The following is a 16,170-nucleotide window of genomic DNA, read 5'->3' on the forward strand; positions in this document are numbered from 1 at the left end:
GTATCAGACTCTTCACCACCCCATGTAGTGTCTTCTTGGCAGAGATACTGGAGTGGCTTGCCATTTCCTTCTCCAGATCATTTTACAGATGAGAAAACTGAGGCAAACAGGGTGAAGTGACTTGCCTAGGGTCACACAGTTTTCTTGGCAGAGATACTGAAGTGGTTTGCCATTTCCTTCTCCAGATCATTTTACAGATGAGGAAACTGAGGCAAACAGGGTGAAGTGACTTGCCTAGGGTCACACAGTTTTCTTGGCAGAGATACTGAAGTGGTTTGCCATTTCCTTCTCCAGATCATTTTACAGATGAGGAAACTGAGGCAAACAGGGTGAAGTGACTTGCCCAGGGTCACACCACTAGTTTCTGAGGCTGGATTTCAACTCTGGAAGATGAGTCTTCCTGACTCCTGGTCCAGTTCTCCCTGCACTATGGCACCACCTAGCTGCCCAGCTTTGTGGTCTGGTCCAAACTGAGGACTGTAGGATGATCCCCTCCCTCATCCTGGACATCGGACTCCTTTTCCCACAACCTAAGATGTGAAAGGAGAGATGGATGAGTTCAAAGCAAAGAAGCCTAACCACGTGGACCCCAAGGACATTCCCACCTCCTGGACCCCAGGGAAAACACATGACTTTCTCTCCCTCTTTGAAATGACAGTGAGACCTGGTCAACTTCCTTTGTATAAAGGCCCTCCCTAAGCCGCTGACCAGGGTCCCTCATAGTCGTACGTGATCGGATGCTCCAAGATGGTCTTACAACTAGAAAAAGAAATGTGATGCTTGAATTTGCAGACATCTCCACCCCAGATCTTCATATGGACTATTAGTAGTAGAGCCTTCCGAGCTTTTGCTGGTCCAATCAGCCACAGCTGGGACACACTGTGCCTTGACCCAATGTAATGACGTCATGTGGTCCTCTCCAAGAGCAAAGGACAGCAACCAACTAATTACTGGAAAATATAAGGATGAGGTTAATGGGGACAGAAATGAGGGAAGACGCCTGTGCTGGGAGCCAGGACACCTGGGTTCCAGTGTGATTCAACTAATGTCTTGCTATTGCACCTTAAGTGAGCATCTTTCCTATCCTGTATCTATTTCCTCTTTCATAAAATGAAGGGGATAGATGCTAAGGCCTCGTCCAGCTTGTACATGTTATCATTGTCTCTGATTCGTTCACCAAATATCAGCTGTCCTAGAAGCCGGGGAAGGCACTGTCCAGAGTTCAGATGAGTCCTCATCCATGCACTCACGAGTCTTATTGTCTGCTTAGTAGAAAAGATCAAAACACAGGTCCAAGAAAGGTTATCCAGGGGCAGCTAGGTGGCACAGTGGATAGAGCACTGGCCCTGAAGTCAGGAGGACCCGAGTTCAAATCCAGCATCAGACCAAACACTTGACACTTACTAGCTGTGTGACCCTGGGCAAGTCACTTAACCCCAATTGCTTAAAAAAAAAACAAAAAAAAAAGAGAGGTAACCTACGTTTCTCTATTCTAAGATTCCTTCTAGCTCTAACATTCTATGTTCTAAGCTCCCTTCCCAGCCTAGATATTTCATGTTCTACAAATCCTCCTAGCTGTGGACATTCTATGTTCTAAGAATCCTACCAACTATGACATTCTATGTGACATTTTAGGTGCAGGGTTTTAAGGGTTCTCCTAGATCTGGTATCACAAGTTCCAAGGTCCTCCCATCTCTGACATTCTCTGTTCTAGCATCCAGCGTTCTGAGTCGAGACAGAAGTATCAGTACCTTCAGCTGCAAGTATTTGCCAAAGAGGATGAATGAAGGAATGAAAGTCTGAAAGAGTGAATGTTCATCCTGCTGGCTCGTGAGATCAGCTCTCCTTCCATCTTGGGGCTGAAGCTCAGCACTGCTGGGGGACGGGGGGGGGGGGGTGACGGGAAAGAGGAGGGAGGCATTGTGATCCTGGGCTCCAGGGCCCAGTTTCCTGGAGGCGGCGGCTGCCTTAGCGTCTGAGTGTGTGACTCACCCCCTGGCCTGTGCCTCTCTCCCCCCTTTCTCTGGCTACAGGCACAGGCCAGATGGTAAGGACTGGTGGGGGTTGGGGGAGTCCGTGGACTTCCTTCTGGGCTGAGCTCCCAACAGGGACCAGTTCCCATGGGGAAGAAATGAGATCCCCTAGCCAACAACAGACCAGCATCCGTGGGCACTCATTATCCTGGGTTCATCCCTAGTCCAGAAGACCTCGGAGATGAGGAGCAGCAATCTGGGGAGCATTTGGTCCACAGGACCACAGGCCAGTGTGTGAGCCTACAGAGGTCATGCAGGCCAAGCATATTCGCATTCTAAACAGTGATATATGTCCCCATGAGTATATATAAAGTACCCACATATACACACATATACATACCTGTGTGCATAATGTATTATTCTTCTAACATAATATATTGTTTTAATGGATTATATTATATTGTAATTTAATATATTGTTTTAACGTATTATTCTTCTCAATATATGTCTACATACATACATATATACTTACATGCATATGTACCTACATACCATGGCACAATGGTTAGAGCACTGGACCTGGAGTCAGGAAGACCTGAGTTCAAATTTGGCCTCAGACACTTACCAGCTTTGTGACCTTGGACAAGTCACTTAGCTGCTGTCAGCCTCAGTTTCAACATCACCTACCTCCCAGAACTGTTGTAAGGATTGAATGAGATAATATTTGTAAACTGCTTTGCAAATCTTTACAGCATTATAGAAATTATAGAATGCTATGATCATTCTTAATCTTTATGCTTTGTTCATGTACATTTGTATATACATACCATGTATGTGTTGTATTTATGTATTTTGCACTGTGACCCCATGGATATTCATACACATGCATGTGTTCCTTTGTGCATGTGTGTGTTCATATCCTTATGGGCAGGGGGCCTGTGCATACTCATGTGTGTGTCCATGTATCTCTGCTCAATCTATTATGCATATATATGCATAATATATATATGCATAATATGTGCCTTTGTGTTTGTGAACCTACACATATGTTTAACACTTATGTCTGTACATAGATGTGCATACATAAAATCTGAGGATTTGGACCTGAAAAAACCTTCAAGATCATCCCCCACAACTTTCTTGTTTACAGATGAAGCAAGTGGGGTCCAGAGAGGGGCAGTGATTAGCCCAGGGAAACTCCAAGAGCAAATAGCAATACCAGGATTAGAACCCAGGGGGTCTCTATTCCCATGCCAGAGCTCTCAGGTGCAATGGAATCTAGCCTTTCTATTCTCTGACAGATTTACTCTGTTTCTCCCTTTTCTGGGATCCTGGGGATGCTGGGGAAGGTTTCTGCCCCTTCCATGGTGGACTGTGCCCAAAAAACCCAAGTGAGGGAATGACCTACTCTCCCTTAGGCCCCTTCTGCCACTGCCCTTGGGACCTCGTCTCTGCTGGTCTGCCTTGGAATCAAGCCCTCCCGTTACCATGACAACTCCCACATCATGCAGACACACTGGGCATTCCCGGCCCATGGCCACAACACCCACCACCCACCATTGCATAGCCTTTGCGGGAGCCGGGGGAGGGACAGATAGACTTTCCCAGAAATACTGCAGGCAGCCTCCTGGAGTGGGGAGAGGGGAGGGGGGGAAAGGGAGGAAGAAGAGGAGCTGCCTCTGCCTGTCATTCCCCACCCAACCCCCACCCCCCAACAATGACCAAGGACAGCTGAGTCATTCTGTTTCAGTCTTCCCTCCATAGTTAGAAGGCACTAGAAGCGGTCATCCAGGAAGACTGAAGTCCATCCAACAGAGATGGTTAAGAATTTTATCAAAACTTCTAGAACACCGATCACAGAATGGAAGAGGGAAAAAGACCTTAGAATAGAAAACACAGGATGTCAGTGCTGGGAGGGCCCTTAGAACAGAAGATGGGGGGCGTCCCTAGAACCTAGAATGTCAGAGCCAGGAGGGTCCTGAGAAAAAACTGCCATATTCAGCCTCTATTTGAACCCCTCCAGGAATTCTGAAGGCAGCCCCTTTTACTTTGGACGGCTCTGGCTGTTTCCTAGAACCTACTTCTTTGCACCTTCCCGCCCCCCCACCCCACTGCTCCTCATTCCTCCCTCTGGGGCCAACCAGAATGAGTCTAAACCTCTTCCTCCACATGCCAGCCCTTCAGATTCTGAAAATAGCTGCAAAGTTCCCCCTACCCCCTCACCAAGTGTTCTCTAAGTTAAACCTCCCCAGTTCTTCCAACCAGTCCTTGAGGCACATAAAACATCAGAGGTGGAAGAAAAAGTAGAGATCACTTAACCCAACCCCCAGCATTTTAGAAATAGGGAAACTGAGACCCAGGGAGGGGAAAGGTGACTCACAAGGGGTAGGGCTGGGACCAGAACCTTAATCCCAGTCCTAAATTCTTCCCACAGGAAGAACTGCCTGTCTGGGAGTGGAAAAAGGATTGGACTCAAAATAAAGAGACACTGGTTCTGTCATTTGCCAGTCATGTGACCCTGTGCAAATCACTTCCCCATCATGTTCCTTCCTCTACCAGGTAGGCATGAGGCTTTAATCTTGCTCTGCCTGCGTCCTAGGCTGATAGTAGGAAAAGAGCTTTGTCGAACTTAAATGGATTACAGGAATAGGTAGGTGGCGAAGTGGATAGAGCACTGGCCCTGGAGTCAGGAGGACCTGAGTTCAAATCCAGACTCGGACGCTTACTAGCTGTGTGACCCTGGGCGAGTCACTTAACCCCTTCACCTCCCAACAAAAGAAATGAATTACTACCCCTACTAGGGTCAACCCTCCAAAGTAGCTCCTGGGGGTAGGAGATGGGAAAGCAAAATAGAGCAAGGAAACAACCTTCCTCTTTAAAAGCCAGGGCATATTCCTGCTCTGGGGTTCATGGGGGCGTCCATGCTCCCCACATCATGGATTCAGAAGGAAAGTGTCTGTTCAAATCTCACCTTACACAAGAAGCCTTTCCCAGCCCTTCCCTCAAAGCTTGCCTCCAAATATCCCATAGATCTTGTTGTTTGCAAGCTGTCTTCTCCATTAGATTGGGAGTACTCTGAGGGGAGGAACTGTGTTTTTTGCCTTTCATGCATCCTCAGTGCTTCCCCCAGGTCTGGCACACTGGATGACCTGCCTCAGCCTCCCCAGGCATGTCTCCCTCCCCCTCCCCAAGACCTTGGCATGGGGCTGAGTAGCCAGGGCTCCATGCTGGAAGAGTCAATGGGAGAAGTCATTCCTGAACATTGAAAAGAGCCTTATCGGTTCTTCTATTTCCTACCTCCCTGGCTTCATGGCCCAGGCGAACACACACACAAATACAGAGACCACAAATTCTTGACTCAAAATGTCAGTTATAAAGATTTTATTCACTCCCTATTATTCCTCTCACCCCAGCAACTGGCCCCATCCACTGCCAGCCTCCAGCTAGCTGCCTGGTGTCACTGAATGGTGGAGACTGGGAGGTGGGGTAGGGGGGGTTCCCAAGAACCTTCCCCTCCCCCAACTAACTCTAGCCCAAGAGAACCGGGAGGAAAATGAGTCAGAAGGGGCCGAGGATCACAAGTTAGAAAATAATAATAAATTAATCTAGGGTGGAGGTAAAGGAGAAGGGAATGGGAAGAGAAATCAGCTTCAACTGGGTCCAGATGCCCTTTGGGTGAGTGGCTAAGGGTGGGAAGGGTAGGAAGGCTGGGCCAAAACTCACATGCTGAGCTACACTGGGCTGGGAGTAATGTAGGATGAGTAAAAGGGGAAAGGGTGGGGAGGAAGAAGCCAAGACCCTCTTCCTGCCCTATCCCAACTCAGACCAAATCATCCCCCCCATTCATACTCACATATCCCTGGACAACAGGTACTAGAGAAGAAGGGGACTATTTGGGGATTATTCCTTGGGGTCCAGTAGGGGGACTTTTCCAGGCCTAGAAGGATTGGGCAGCAGAGTCGGGGTGGGGGAGCTGTCCTAGAGGGGTGGGAGCCCTGAATCTCTCCCTCTCCCTTTATCACTGAGGCTTCCATGGGTTGAGGTTTGCAGAAAGGGACAACTCCAACTCCAGGGTGCTCTGGGATTTAGAGAGTTGTACGGTCCATCTCCACCTTTAGGGGCAAGGAGCCGGCTTCCCGGGGCTCCACAGCTACGGCTACCATGGGGGCAGGAGCCGGGGCCAAGGGCCATTCCAGGTTATCCAAGTAATTCTTGTCCCCAGAGATGCTCAGTGGCTGTGGGGGGTGGGTAGGAAAGGAAGAGAACAGAATTCCCAGTGTGGGGAGAAGATCAAGTTGCCTCATGAGGTGATGAGCTCCCCATCCTTAGAAGTGTTCAAGCAGAGCAGAGATGCCCACCCGTCATGGATTCATGCACTGGGGAGGGGGCTGGACTCAATTTTCTCAGAGGGAACTTCCAAATCTGAAATCCTACGGTTCAAAGGCAAGGGGAGAAGAGGAGAGACCCAGGTTGTGGGGAAGGGATAAGAAAAAATCCTGGGCATGAAAAAGGCTATGACTGAGATCATTGAAGGACCAGGAAGCACACTCAGTATCTCCCCTCCCCATCCTCCTACGCCCACATACCTGGTTCCGGATGTGCTGGTCTGGTGCAGTCACAAGACTGGCACAGCTGAGCCACAGCATGACAAACACCGAAAAGAGGAGGCAGGAGGCCAGGATCCACTTGGGCAATCCAGACCGCCTACACCCCAGCCCCCCAAAGATGGCATGGTCTCAGACAAGGCTGTGAGCAGGAAGAAGGGCCAGGCCCTTTTCTGTCAGATCAACAACACGGCAAAGGAAGAGAACCAAGCTGAGAGCCAGGGTGAGGTAGGGGGCTCCAAGCGCGAATCCTTTGACCAACAAGATATTCTCATACACTTGGGGAAGAGACGACTGAGTATTAATCATGGAAGTGGGACTGAAATAAGTCCGTTTCCAATTAATCATGGGGAGGGGGTGAAGATAGGTCATGGACCATGTCTAAGTAGAGGGGTGGGGCAAAATAATAACTCACTTTTCCCCCAATTCTGAGTGACAAGAATAGCCCCATTTTACAGATGAAAAACTTGAGGATCAGAGAGGTTAACTTATTTGTCCAAAGTCAAAGAAGTAGTAAATGGTAGAGAAAGGATTTGAACCCAGGGCTCTTGGCTTTCTTTCAGCTATAACAGTGTTGCCTCATATGGAGAGACAGGGCTAGACAAGATTCAGGTCAGGAATCACAGGACCAGAGCATCCTAAGTCCAGAGCTGGAAGGGACCTCTGAGGTCATCCAGGGCTTCTTAAACTTTTTCCACTGTTGACCCCTTCAGTGCTTCTTAAACTGTGGCCTTCACTCGACCCACAATTTAAGATGCATTAACCCCCTTGTTTTATAGGTGGGGAAACTGAGGCCCAGGCAGAAGTGCCTCCCCACTAAAGCCCTGCACCTACTTGGACATGCAGCCCAGGAAGTTGTGTTCTGGCTGGGAGTCCGTGGAGGTCTCTTGGGTCATTTTGCCTTTAGTTTTCACTTTTTTCTCTTTAGGACCTAGGACAGCAAAAGGATAAGGTCCCACTGCTGAGTGAGCCCTTTGGAACATATCCCCTTGTGCAATGCTCAGTCACACTGGAGAGTGTCAGGGTTCCAGAACCCAAAGCTAGTGGGCCCTGAGACTCTGGGTTGATGAGGCTGGAGATTCTGGGAAGTGGGGCCTGAGACCCCAGATAATGGATGGTTGAGAAGTGGACAAGTAATTGTCTGGACAACAGTCGGACCGCATATCTTCTGCCTCCCTTGCTCTAGGAGACATGGAAAGAGGAATGCTGAGATTGCTCAGGGACAGCTGCCCCTATTTCTCACCTGGATGGAGATCCACTGGGAAGGTCACCTCGGCATGGTTTTGAGTTGCTTCTGGGTTAGGTGCGTCCATCTCAGGCTGTGACTAGCCAGGAGGGAAAAGACAGGACAGGAGTGCCCATCAGAGGGCCACAGCAGGCCTGGGGCTCTGAACATACCCTCCCATGAGCTAGCTGACTCATACCCAGGCTCAGTGTCCTTAGGGGGGGCTCTCTTTCCTATCCCTCTCATCTCTTCCCACTCTAAAACCACAGGATCTAAGAGTCAAGAGGGACACTAAAGAGCATCTAACCCAAAAACTCCCTCCTACATCATCTATCCATTTGTTTGGATACCTTTCATGATGGGGAACTCACCACCTACCTTCCCTCCACTCTCACCTGGAAAACTACCATCTTCCCATTGTCTGCCTGTAGGTAGTAGGTCCAAGTGGAGGAGATGAAGCTTTGGGCTGAGCTGATCAACTTATTACACAGATTGGATAAGACATCCGTCACTGAAATGGTGTCAGATGGAGGTACTGGTCTCTGTCTCTAGATTGTGGGGGGAAGGGATGGGAGAAAGGAGGAAAAAGAGACATAAGTCACCAAATCATTATGGTAGCAATCATGCAACCACCTAAATAGGACAGGCTTTTTGGAGGAGAGAGGACCTGAGCTGGACCTTAAGGATGGGTAGGATATATATAGAAGAGGCAGAGAAAAGAGAGAAAATATTTTCCAGTGGCTAGGTATGGAGGCCAGTAAAGAGCCCAGATAGGCTGGAATACTAGACATATACAAGGAGCTGGGAGAGGATAAACAAGAGAGGAAGATTGGACCAAACTACCAAACTAGGGACCATAAACCCTCTCCTGAAGTCCAGGGGGAGCCACAGAGAGTGTTTGAGCAGGACAGAGATGTTATCAAAGCCTGGGATTGGTAAAAATGATTGTAGCAGCCTGTCTGGTTGGGTTGGAGGCAGAGAAGTCAAGTAGAAGCTTGCTGCAATAGAGCAGGCCAGAGATTCAGAGGTCTAGACTAAGGTAGGAATCATGGGAGGATAAATGGGGGAATACATGGGAGAAATGCTGCCCCAAAAATTCATGAGAGAACCTGGTGCCTGGCTGACTGTGAGAACTGAAGTGAGACATCAAACTACAATGTCAGAAATGCAAGACCTACTGGCTTCAACCCCTTCATTTTACAGACGGGAAAACTGACAACTAGGGTAGGAAGTGGCTTGACCATGGTCACCAAGTCATTTATTAGCAGAATCTGGACTTAAAACCAGGTCTTCCAGCTGCCTCTCTGGGCCCCCTTCCCCTGTACCCTGCAGCAGAAATGAAGCCAATTTCCCAGGAACCTGTCTTCACACCTTATGGTGCTCAGGTGGAGGTGAAGAAGGTGAAGGTAGAGGTGGAAATGAAGGTCTCTGCGAACCAGGCATCTGCCTCAAGCATCCTTCAGTGCACGCCAGCTGTTCTCGAGCCTGGTCATAGGCCTGCAGACAGGCTTTGGGAGGGAACGGGGGAGAATTCTCAATGTCTGCCCAGTCTGCATGCTGCTCCCAGCCTAAGGAAGGGCCAGTGTCCCTCCCCAGCCTGTGGCTCACTTAGAAGATTTAGAGCTGAAAGATCCTCTATTCTAAAAATCCCTCTTTTGTTTCCAGAACTGAGGCCTCTAGAAAGCAAGTGAGTTGTACGAGGTCACACTAGGTAGCGACCATCCCACAGGTAGTGGCCTCCCCCCATCCCTACTCCCCATCGCATTCTGACCAGAAGGGTTCTTCCACTCCTTACTTCTCTGCTCCGGGTATCCCACCCCCCACTCCTCATCACCTGCTTTGCACTCGGCCAGAGTGACGTTGGCCTCGGTGCTGGCCGTCACAAAGCGGCAGATGGCGAAGAGGCGGCAGCCCCGGGCGCAGGCGTTCTGCAGCTCCTCCTTTGGGCAACAAGAAGGGTGAAAGGGGCGCCCAGGCCCGCCATGACCGCAGGGGCACGGATGGGCCCCCGACAAGCGCTGGGCCCCCAGCTCTGCCCCGCCCTGGGGCCTGACCTCCCACCGCAAACACGCAGCTGGTGGAAAATGGGACGCGCTCTAGCCCCGGCCGGCCAGGGCCTTAAATTCGCCAGGCGGTCAGAGGCCCCCTGCCCTTACCCACACCCGCACCTCTCACCTGCACCGCCGCCCCCCGCGTGAGGAATCCAGAGACTGCACTGCATCTGGCACGAGCTGGTGGGGCCCAGCTGCTGGGCGAACGGGTCCCCACGGGCGGCCGTGGCAAGCGGCAGCAGCCCAGGGTACAGCAGCAGGAGTAGCATCAGGACCTCGGCGCCAGCCATGGCGAGCGCGGGGATTGGGGTCCGGGGGCCCGTGGGGTCTGGCCAGAGACAGAACCAGCAGCTCAGTGAGGGGCGCGCGGGGGGCTGGGGTGTGACGTCATCGTCCCTGAGCAAGGGAGCTTGGGAGACAGTGGGGGGGGGGAGAGATGGAGACCAGGAACCAGGAGGCAAAGAATTTGGAGAAAACGAGGAGGCTAGAAAGGAGCTAGGAGACCCTCTTGGGCCGGGACATGCCATTTATCCTCCCTTCGGTCCACTGGTCGCTGCCTAGCTCCTCCACGTGAAGCCGGGGGTTTCCATCGCTGCCTCCAGAATTGCTGCGAGACTCTAGGAGAAAAGGGAGGGGAGCAGGGCCGGAGGTCGTCTCTCGGCTCTTCCTTGGACCCTTGAGTCGGATGGATCGGCGGGGTAATATGATAGATTAAAAAGCAGGGAGAGATAGGAGTGAAGGGCACCATACCCGACAGGAGTATTATGTACCTCGCAATTTGTCCTGAACTGGCCCTAGACGCTAGGAAGCTTACGGTTTTCCCTATCCCTAGCACTGAGGAACCCTTTCCAAAGAGAGCTCCCTTCACTCTCTTTGCTTCTAGGGTGGCGGAAAACCTGGCCTTCCCTCCCTTGGGAAAGGGAAGCCCCCGGACGGTGTAAGGCCTGCCGTGGGAGCCCCAGAATTGGGCAAGGTGGTCCCAGTTCTGTGCAGAGCTGGAGCCTCCCAGACCTTTTTTTCAAGGCTGGCCCCAGACGCCAAAGAGGCTCTGCAGCCCGCCACGTGCGCAGGTGCCGCCCCTTGATCTCTCGGCGGAAACTTTTGACTCCAGACACGGAGGGAGATGCCCTAGGTCAGAGGCCGCCAAAGGTGCCTCCGGCTGGAGGGAAAGAGAGGAGCTGGGGGAAAGGAAAGGGGCTGGCTCCTGGCGGGAGCCCGGGTGTACTACCCCCTCCCCCAGCCCAGCTCCCGCCTTTCATCTCCCCCCGCCCAGTCCCCAGATGGCTTAATCAGCCGCGGCTGTGTCGGGCGCAGCTGGAATGTAACCTGCAAGCCCGCACATCTGGCTTTGGTCTCCTGTCTCGCCCCAAAGCTGCGGGGAGCGGGAGTCAGGAGCTGCATGGTCATCGGCCTCCCCAGGGTTCGCGGCCTCCCCTTTCTCTTCTCAACATCAGCTCGGGGACGGTGGAGCAACTAAGAAGGCTCTCTTCCAAGCACTCGCTCCCAATTCCTGTGATTGGAGTCAAGCGCCTGGAGAAGGCATTGAAGAAGCGTTCCCTTGTTTCCTGCCTCAGTTTCCCTGTTTCACGGATTGGCCTAATGTGAATCTAAAAGTGGGTGGGAAGCAGCGAAAGGAAGGGACCCTAAATTCCGTGGTCCTGGGCTCAGGTGAGCTCTCCCTTCCCCCCAGGAAGCCGTAGCAGCTGCCTCCCCTCTGGGCAGCAACCGCCTCTCTTTCCCAATTCACCGCTCCCCACCTCCCCCCCACACCCCGGAGAGCTAGTCCAGGTGAGGGGGGCAGGGGAACGCTGCGCTGCCCTGGGGTCGGATTTCAGGAAATCCGCCGACATTCCTCAGGGGCTTAAGAGGGAAAGTTTCTTCTGCTCCTCCCCTCCTCCCCCCCCCACTTCCTACCCCCAGGGGCGCCTCGCACGTTTCTAAGCTAAAACAGGGTTGGGGGCCACAAGGTCCTTCAGGAATGGAAGACCCTATCAACTTCTGGGCAAAGACCGTTCCCCGACGGCTCTGGAACTCCAGAACCAAGGATGCTTTTGGGTCCCGGGCCACTGGGCTCTTTACAGAGCAGTAACCTCGGAGTCGTGCTTCCAGAAGAAGATCTGTGAACAAAGCTGCACGTGTCCAGGCGACTCCCTGGGGCCGCGTCGGGGCGACACAGTCAAGCCATCCGGGAAAAGACTGGGTGTCTCTTTCCCTCCCCTTCCCCCACGGCCACAGCATAAAGTTGATGTCACCCTTTGGAAGGACAAGCTCCAGGATCTGGACAAGCTAGTCTTTGTCCAGAGCCCGCGTCTGTCCTCCCTCACCCCCTCTCCTCCAGGCCAGAGTGCTGACACCCCGGGGGTAGGGGGTGGAAGCCCAGGGCCTTGCACCACCTCGGCGCCACTCACCCAGCCCAGGCCTCCGGCAGCCAGCTTAAGGAGTGAAAGGGAGTGGAGAGGTCAGAGAGGAGCTCCAGCCACCCCAGGACTCAAAGTGGGTGGAGGCAGGGGGGAGGGAACAGAGGCAGCCCGAAGTAGTCCCTTCGACCTCACCTGCCCACCTCCAGCTCCTCTTCTCTCCGGGACCCCAGATGGGGCGGGGGGAGGAACTCAACCTCTACCCCCTGTGCAAGGCCTCCAGCAGCTTTGCGCCTCCCAAACGCACGTAGTCCCCAACACACAGCCCCCCCCTCACCCCCCCCCCGCCCCGGGCTCCTCCGACCTCCTGCTTGCACCAGCCTCCACCGCCCGGCCCCCTGGCTGGCTCTCTGAATCAGCAAGAACCGCTGCAGAACCTAAATCGCTGGAGAACCTAATCTCTGTCCTAATCCTATAATAGAAAGAAGCTCCACTCCAGAGAGCTTAAGGCCCCGCGGTATCTGCCGGTCCCAAAGCCTGTCAGGGCTTTCCCAAAGAGAGACTATGAAGCTGGTGCCCTGTGGGCCCTCCCCTACCCAGCCCGGGAGCGCTGGACCTCCACTGGCACAGAAATACAAGAAAACCCTGGCCAGAGACCTTTTGGTCTAACCACCTCCTTTATGGATAAAGAGATTTGGGAGGTGGGGAGACTTGCTTAAGGTTACTCGGGTATGCCTGACCAGACCCAGGCCTAGGGTTTTTCCCTTACTAGCTCAGCTGAAAGCTTTGGTTTGAACTACGGGGAGAGAAGCCTAGGAACCCGAGAAGAGGGATCTACGCGTCCTGGCCCTTTCCAGAAATCCCGCCGGATCCTGGCTCCTCGGACCAGGGTCTGGAGCCAGATATGACCTCTTTTGGGGGCAGGGCTGGAGAGAAATGGGCAATGGCTCTGGGTAGGAGGCGGGGGCGACGAATTCCTCCTAACTGGGAACCAGACTTCGAGGACTTGGGTCAATATTTGAGGAATTTCTCCTACTCCCTGGGTTCAGTGAAGGGAGGGGGTTAAAGCAGCCTCCAGAAGTCGAAAACTGAACCCCTCCAGTCCCAGACTATTCTTCTGGGCCACTGGAGACCTGGCAGAGGAGTTTGAAATCTGGGGCGAGAGGAGGAAACCCCAAAGCACAGCGAAAAATCATAGCTGCTGCAGGTCGGGGCAAGCCCGCTTTTGGTGAAGAAAAGTTGCAAGACCCTGTATTGACCAAGAGTAAAAATCAGCTGCCTAACCGGAATGAGGCTCAATCATAGGGGAGAGGACTGCTGTTCTAGTGGTTCCCAACCAACTTTTCCTGACCCCATTTGGGGTTTTCTTGGCAGAGATAGTGGAGTGGTTTGCCATTTCCTTTTCCAGCTCTTTTTACACATAAGGAAACTGAGGCAAACAGGGTTAATCGACTTGCCCAGGGTAACACAGCTAGTAAGCACCTGAGGCCACATTTGAATTCAGGTCTTTCTTGGCTCTATCCACTGAGTCACCCAACTCATCATCAGGAAGATGATAAGTATTTGGGAAACCTTGCTGGTATTTGGCAGGCAGGCCCCAGGACAAGTAGAGAGATAGAAGGATCCTGGAGTGCCTAAATGTTGCCTTCTGCCTGAGGGGCAGGGGTGTGGCACAGCAGGAGAAGTAGGTGAAAGTGAGGTAGGAAAAGCTGTTGTTGCCCAGACTGATATGGGAAATATTTCCTACTTGGAGATAGCTAGCATAGTAGAAGAAAAACTAGGTTTTCAGATAGATGACTTCCCAATTTGGACTCTATCTTGGGCAAGTCACCAACCTCCCTGAGCTTCAGTTTCTTTATCAGTCAATGAGCATTTGTTAAGCACCTACTATGTGTCAAGAATTATGTGAGCTGGGGATACAAAGAAAGAAATGAAAACTTATCATTCTTGTTCTCAAGAAACTATCTATATAAAATGAGGGGATCAGGCCTAGGTGACCCCTAAAGTATCTGCCAGTTCTATTATCCTATAAAGCCTGAGGCTTATGAACCCAACAATCAGTCCAGCCTCTTTATACCCACATTGTAAGTGTGTAATCAATTTATACATTGTAGGTGTTGTTGAATGGGATGTTCCTTAACACATTTGCTTTTCAACAGAGTGGTGAGGACCTTTAAAACATAAAATATTGAACACAGGTAGGTTCTTAGAACTTGGAATGTCAGACCTGGAAGAGTCCTCTGAACAAAATGTCAGAGTTGGAAGGGGTCTTAACAGAATGTTATGGCCTTAGAACAATGAATGGCAGACCTGCAAAGGACTTTAGAACATAGACTGTCAGAACTAGAGGGGCCTTAGAACACAAAATGTCAGAGCTTGGAGGGCCCTTGGTCAATGCTGGGAAGGCCTTAGAATAAGCAGAGCTGGAGAGCCATTAGAACGCAAGGTCAGAGCTCAGGGGAACCTTAGAACAAAGAGTATCAATCAGAACCAGGGAAGACCTTGAAAGTCATTTAGTTTAACCTCTTCCTTATACAGAGAAGGAAAAGTAAGTCAAATAATGAACTCCAGCATTTATTAAGTGCTTCCTCTAGGACTTTCAGGATCACTCCAGTGACCACCTATTGGGTGAGACCCAGCTACCCCCCCCAGTTGTTGGTGCCCTCCCCCCTTCACCTTTCCTGTTTCTCCGCAGTAGAATATAAGTCCCTCAACGCCAGGGATCTCTTGGGCTTTCGTCTTTATATCTTCAGAACCAGCACAAAGTGGTCACTTAATAAATGTTTGTTGTATTGAATGATCTTTCCTCTTTGCTCCAGTTTGACTTGATTTCAAGCTGGGGGGAGGGGGGAGAGACTCATTTTTCTCCTTCCCTTCTCCCTTTCTTAGGCATGATCCCGGACCCGGGAGTTTCCCTAATTCCAGTAGAGGGTGCTGTGTCCGCCCCAATTTGCTGGTGGTCACCGCTGGATGGTGCTGGCAGTGGGCTTCACGGAAACCTCGATTTGAGTCGTGGCTCTGCCTTTGATTCACCGTTTGACCGCTGGAAAGCCGCTTTCTTTCTCTGGAACTCAGTTTACCTATCTGTAAAATGAAGGAGTTGGACTACGTGATCTCCAAGGTCTCTTCCAGCTTTATGATTGCATAGGCAGGGTATTATCCCCCAAACTCTGCCTGCGGTTCCTAACCCCGAAGCGCTCCTAAACCCTCGGATTTCTTGGTCTCCTTATTCTACGCCCCCCGCCTCCCGCTCTCGCCTCCTATGGGACCCCTGGCCGCCTCCATCTTCCGGCTCTTTCACAAGACACGGCTGCAGGGCAAGGTGCCCACGAGTCTTCACGTCAGCGCCGCTGACCGGCCGGGACTAACGCGCCCATGGTTCTCCAATCCTGATCCACGAGGCTGGAAGTGAAATAGGGGGAATCTGCAGGGTCTGAGCTGGGGAAATGGATAAAGTCTCGAACTTCTGTACAATGCAGCCTCTTGGCGGGTGACTGATCGCATTCAAATCTCCGAGTCCCTGGCTGCATTTAGCTCCCTTTGAGCTGAGGAGAGGGAGGGGCTCAAAATAAAACCTCTCTTCTTCTCGTCTCCCTATCCTCACCCTGGGCGGCCAGTAGGTTCTAAGACCTATGGCTCTGGGCTGTAGCAGGGGGCAGGTGCCCCAAGAGCGCACTCACGAGTCGGCCTGCTCTCCCTCGCTTCCTCCCTCCCTCCCATCCTCCACACCCGGCTGGCTGGGGGTGCGCTCCAGGCGGGGCCCGGCTAGGACCCAGCCCGGGGGGCCGGGGCCGGGAGCAGCCACGTCAAACGGAGGGAAGCTAGCCTGCCTGGGTCGAGAACCTTTCCGGGGAACGGGCTGGATACAACGGGCGTGTATTCCAGGGGAAGGCGTGGGCAGGCAGCCTTTGCGCCAAACCTCCCCCCAACACACACACACACACCCCGGAATGGGAGTAA

At 52.1% G+C, this 16,170-nt stretch overlaps 1 protein-coding gene across 1 annotated transcript; it reads right to left on the reverse strand.

The window, feature by feature from the left end:
* Positions 1 to 5,337: 5,337 nt before the first annotated feature.
* On the reverse strand, positions 5,338 to 11,539 carry TMEM59L (transmembrane protein 59 like). The gene is given in 9 exon segments (XM_078154149.1): positions 5,338 to 6,208; positions 6,560 to 6,677; positions 7,412 to 7,508; positions 7,821 to 7,902; positions 8,198 to 8,350; positions 9,174 to 9,310; positions 9,637 to 9,742; positions 9,978 to 9,992; positions 9,994 to 11,539. Coding segments are annotated over 9 exon segments (1,245 nt in total). The 5' UTR covers positions 10,381 to 11,539; the 3' UTR covers positions 5,338 to 6,058.
* Positions 11,540 to 16,170: the final 4,631 nt, after the last annotated feature.

Source organism: Phascolarctos cinereus, unplaced genomic scaffold (assembly GCF_003287225.1).
Source record: "Phascolarctos cinereus isolate Bilbo 61053 unplaced genomic scaffold, phaCin_HiC Scaffold_4;HRSCAF=312, whole genome shotgun sequence".
Taxonomy (NCBI): Eukaryota; Metazoa; Chordata; class Mammalia; order Diprotodontia; family Phascolarctidae; genus Phascolarctos; species Phascolarctos cinereus.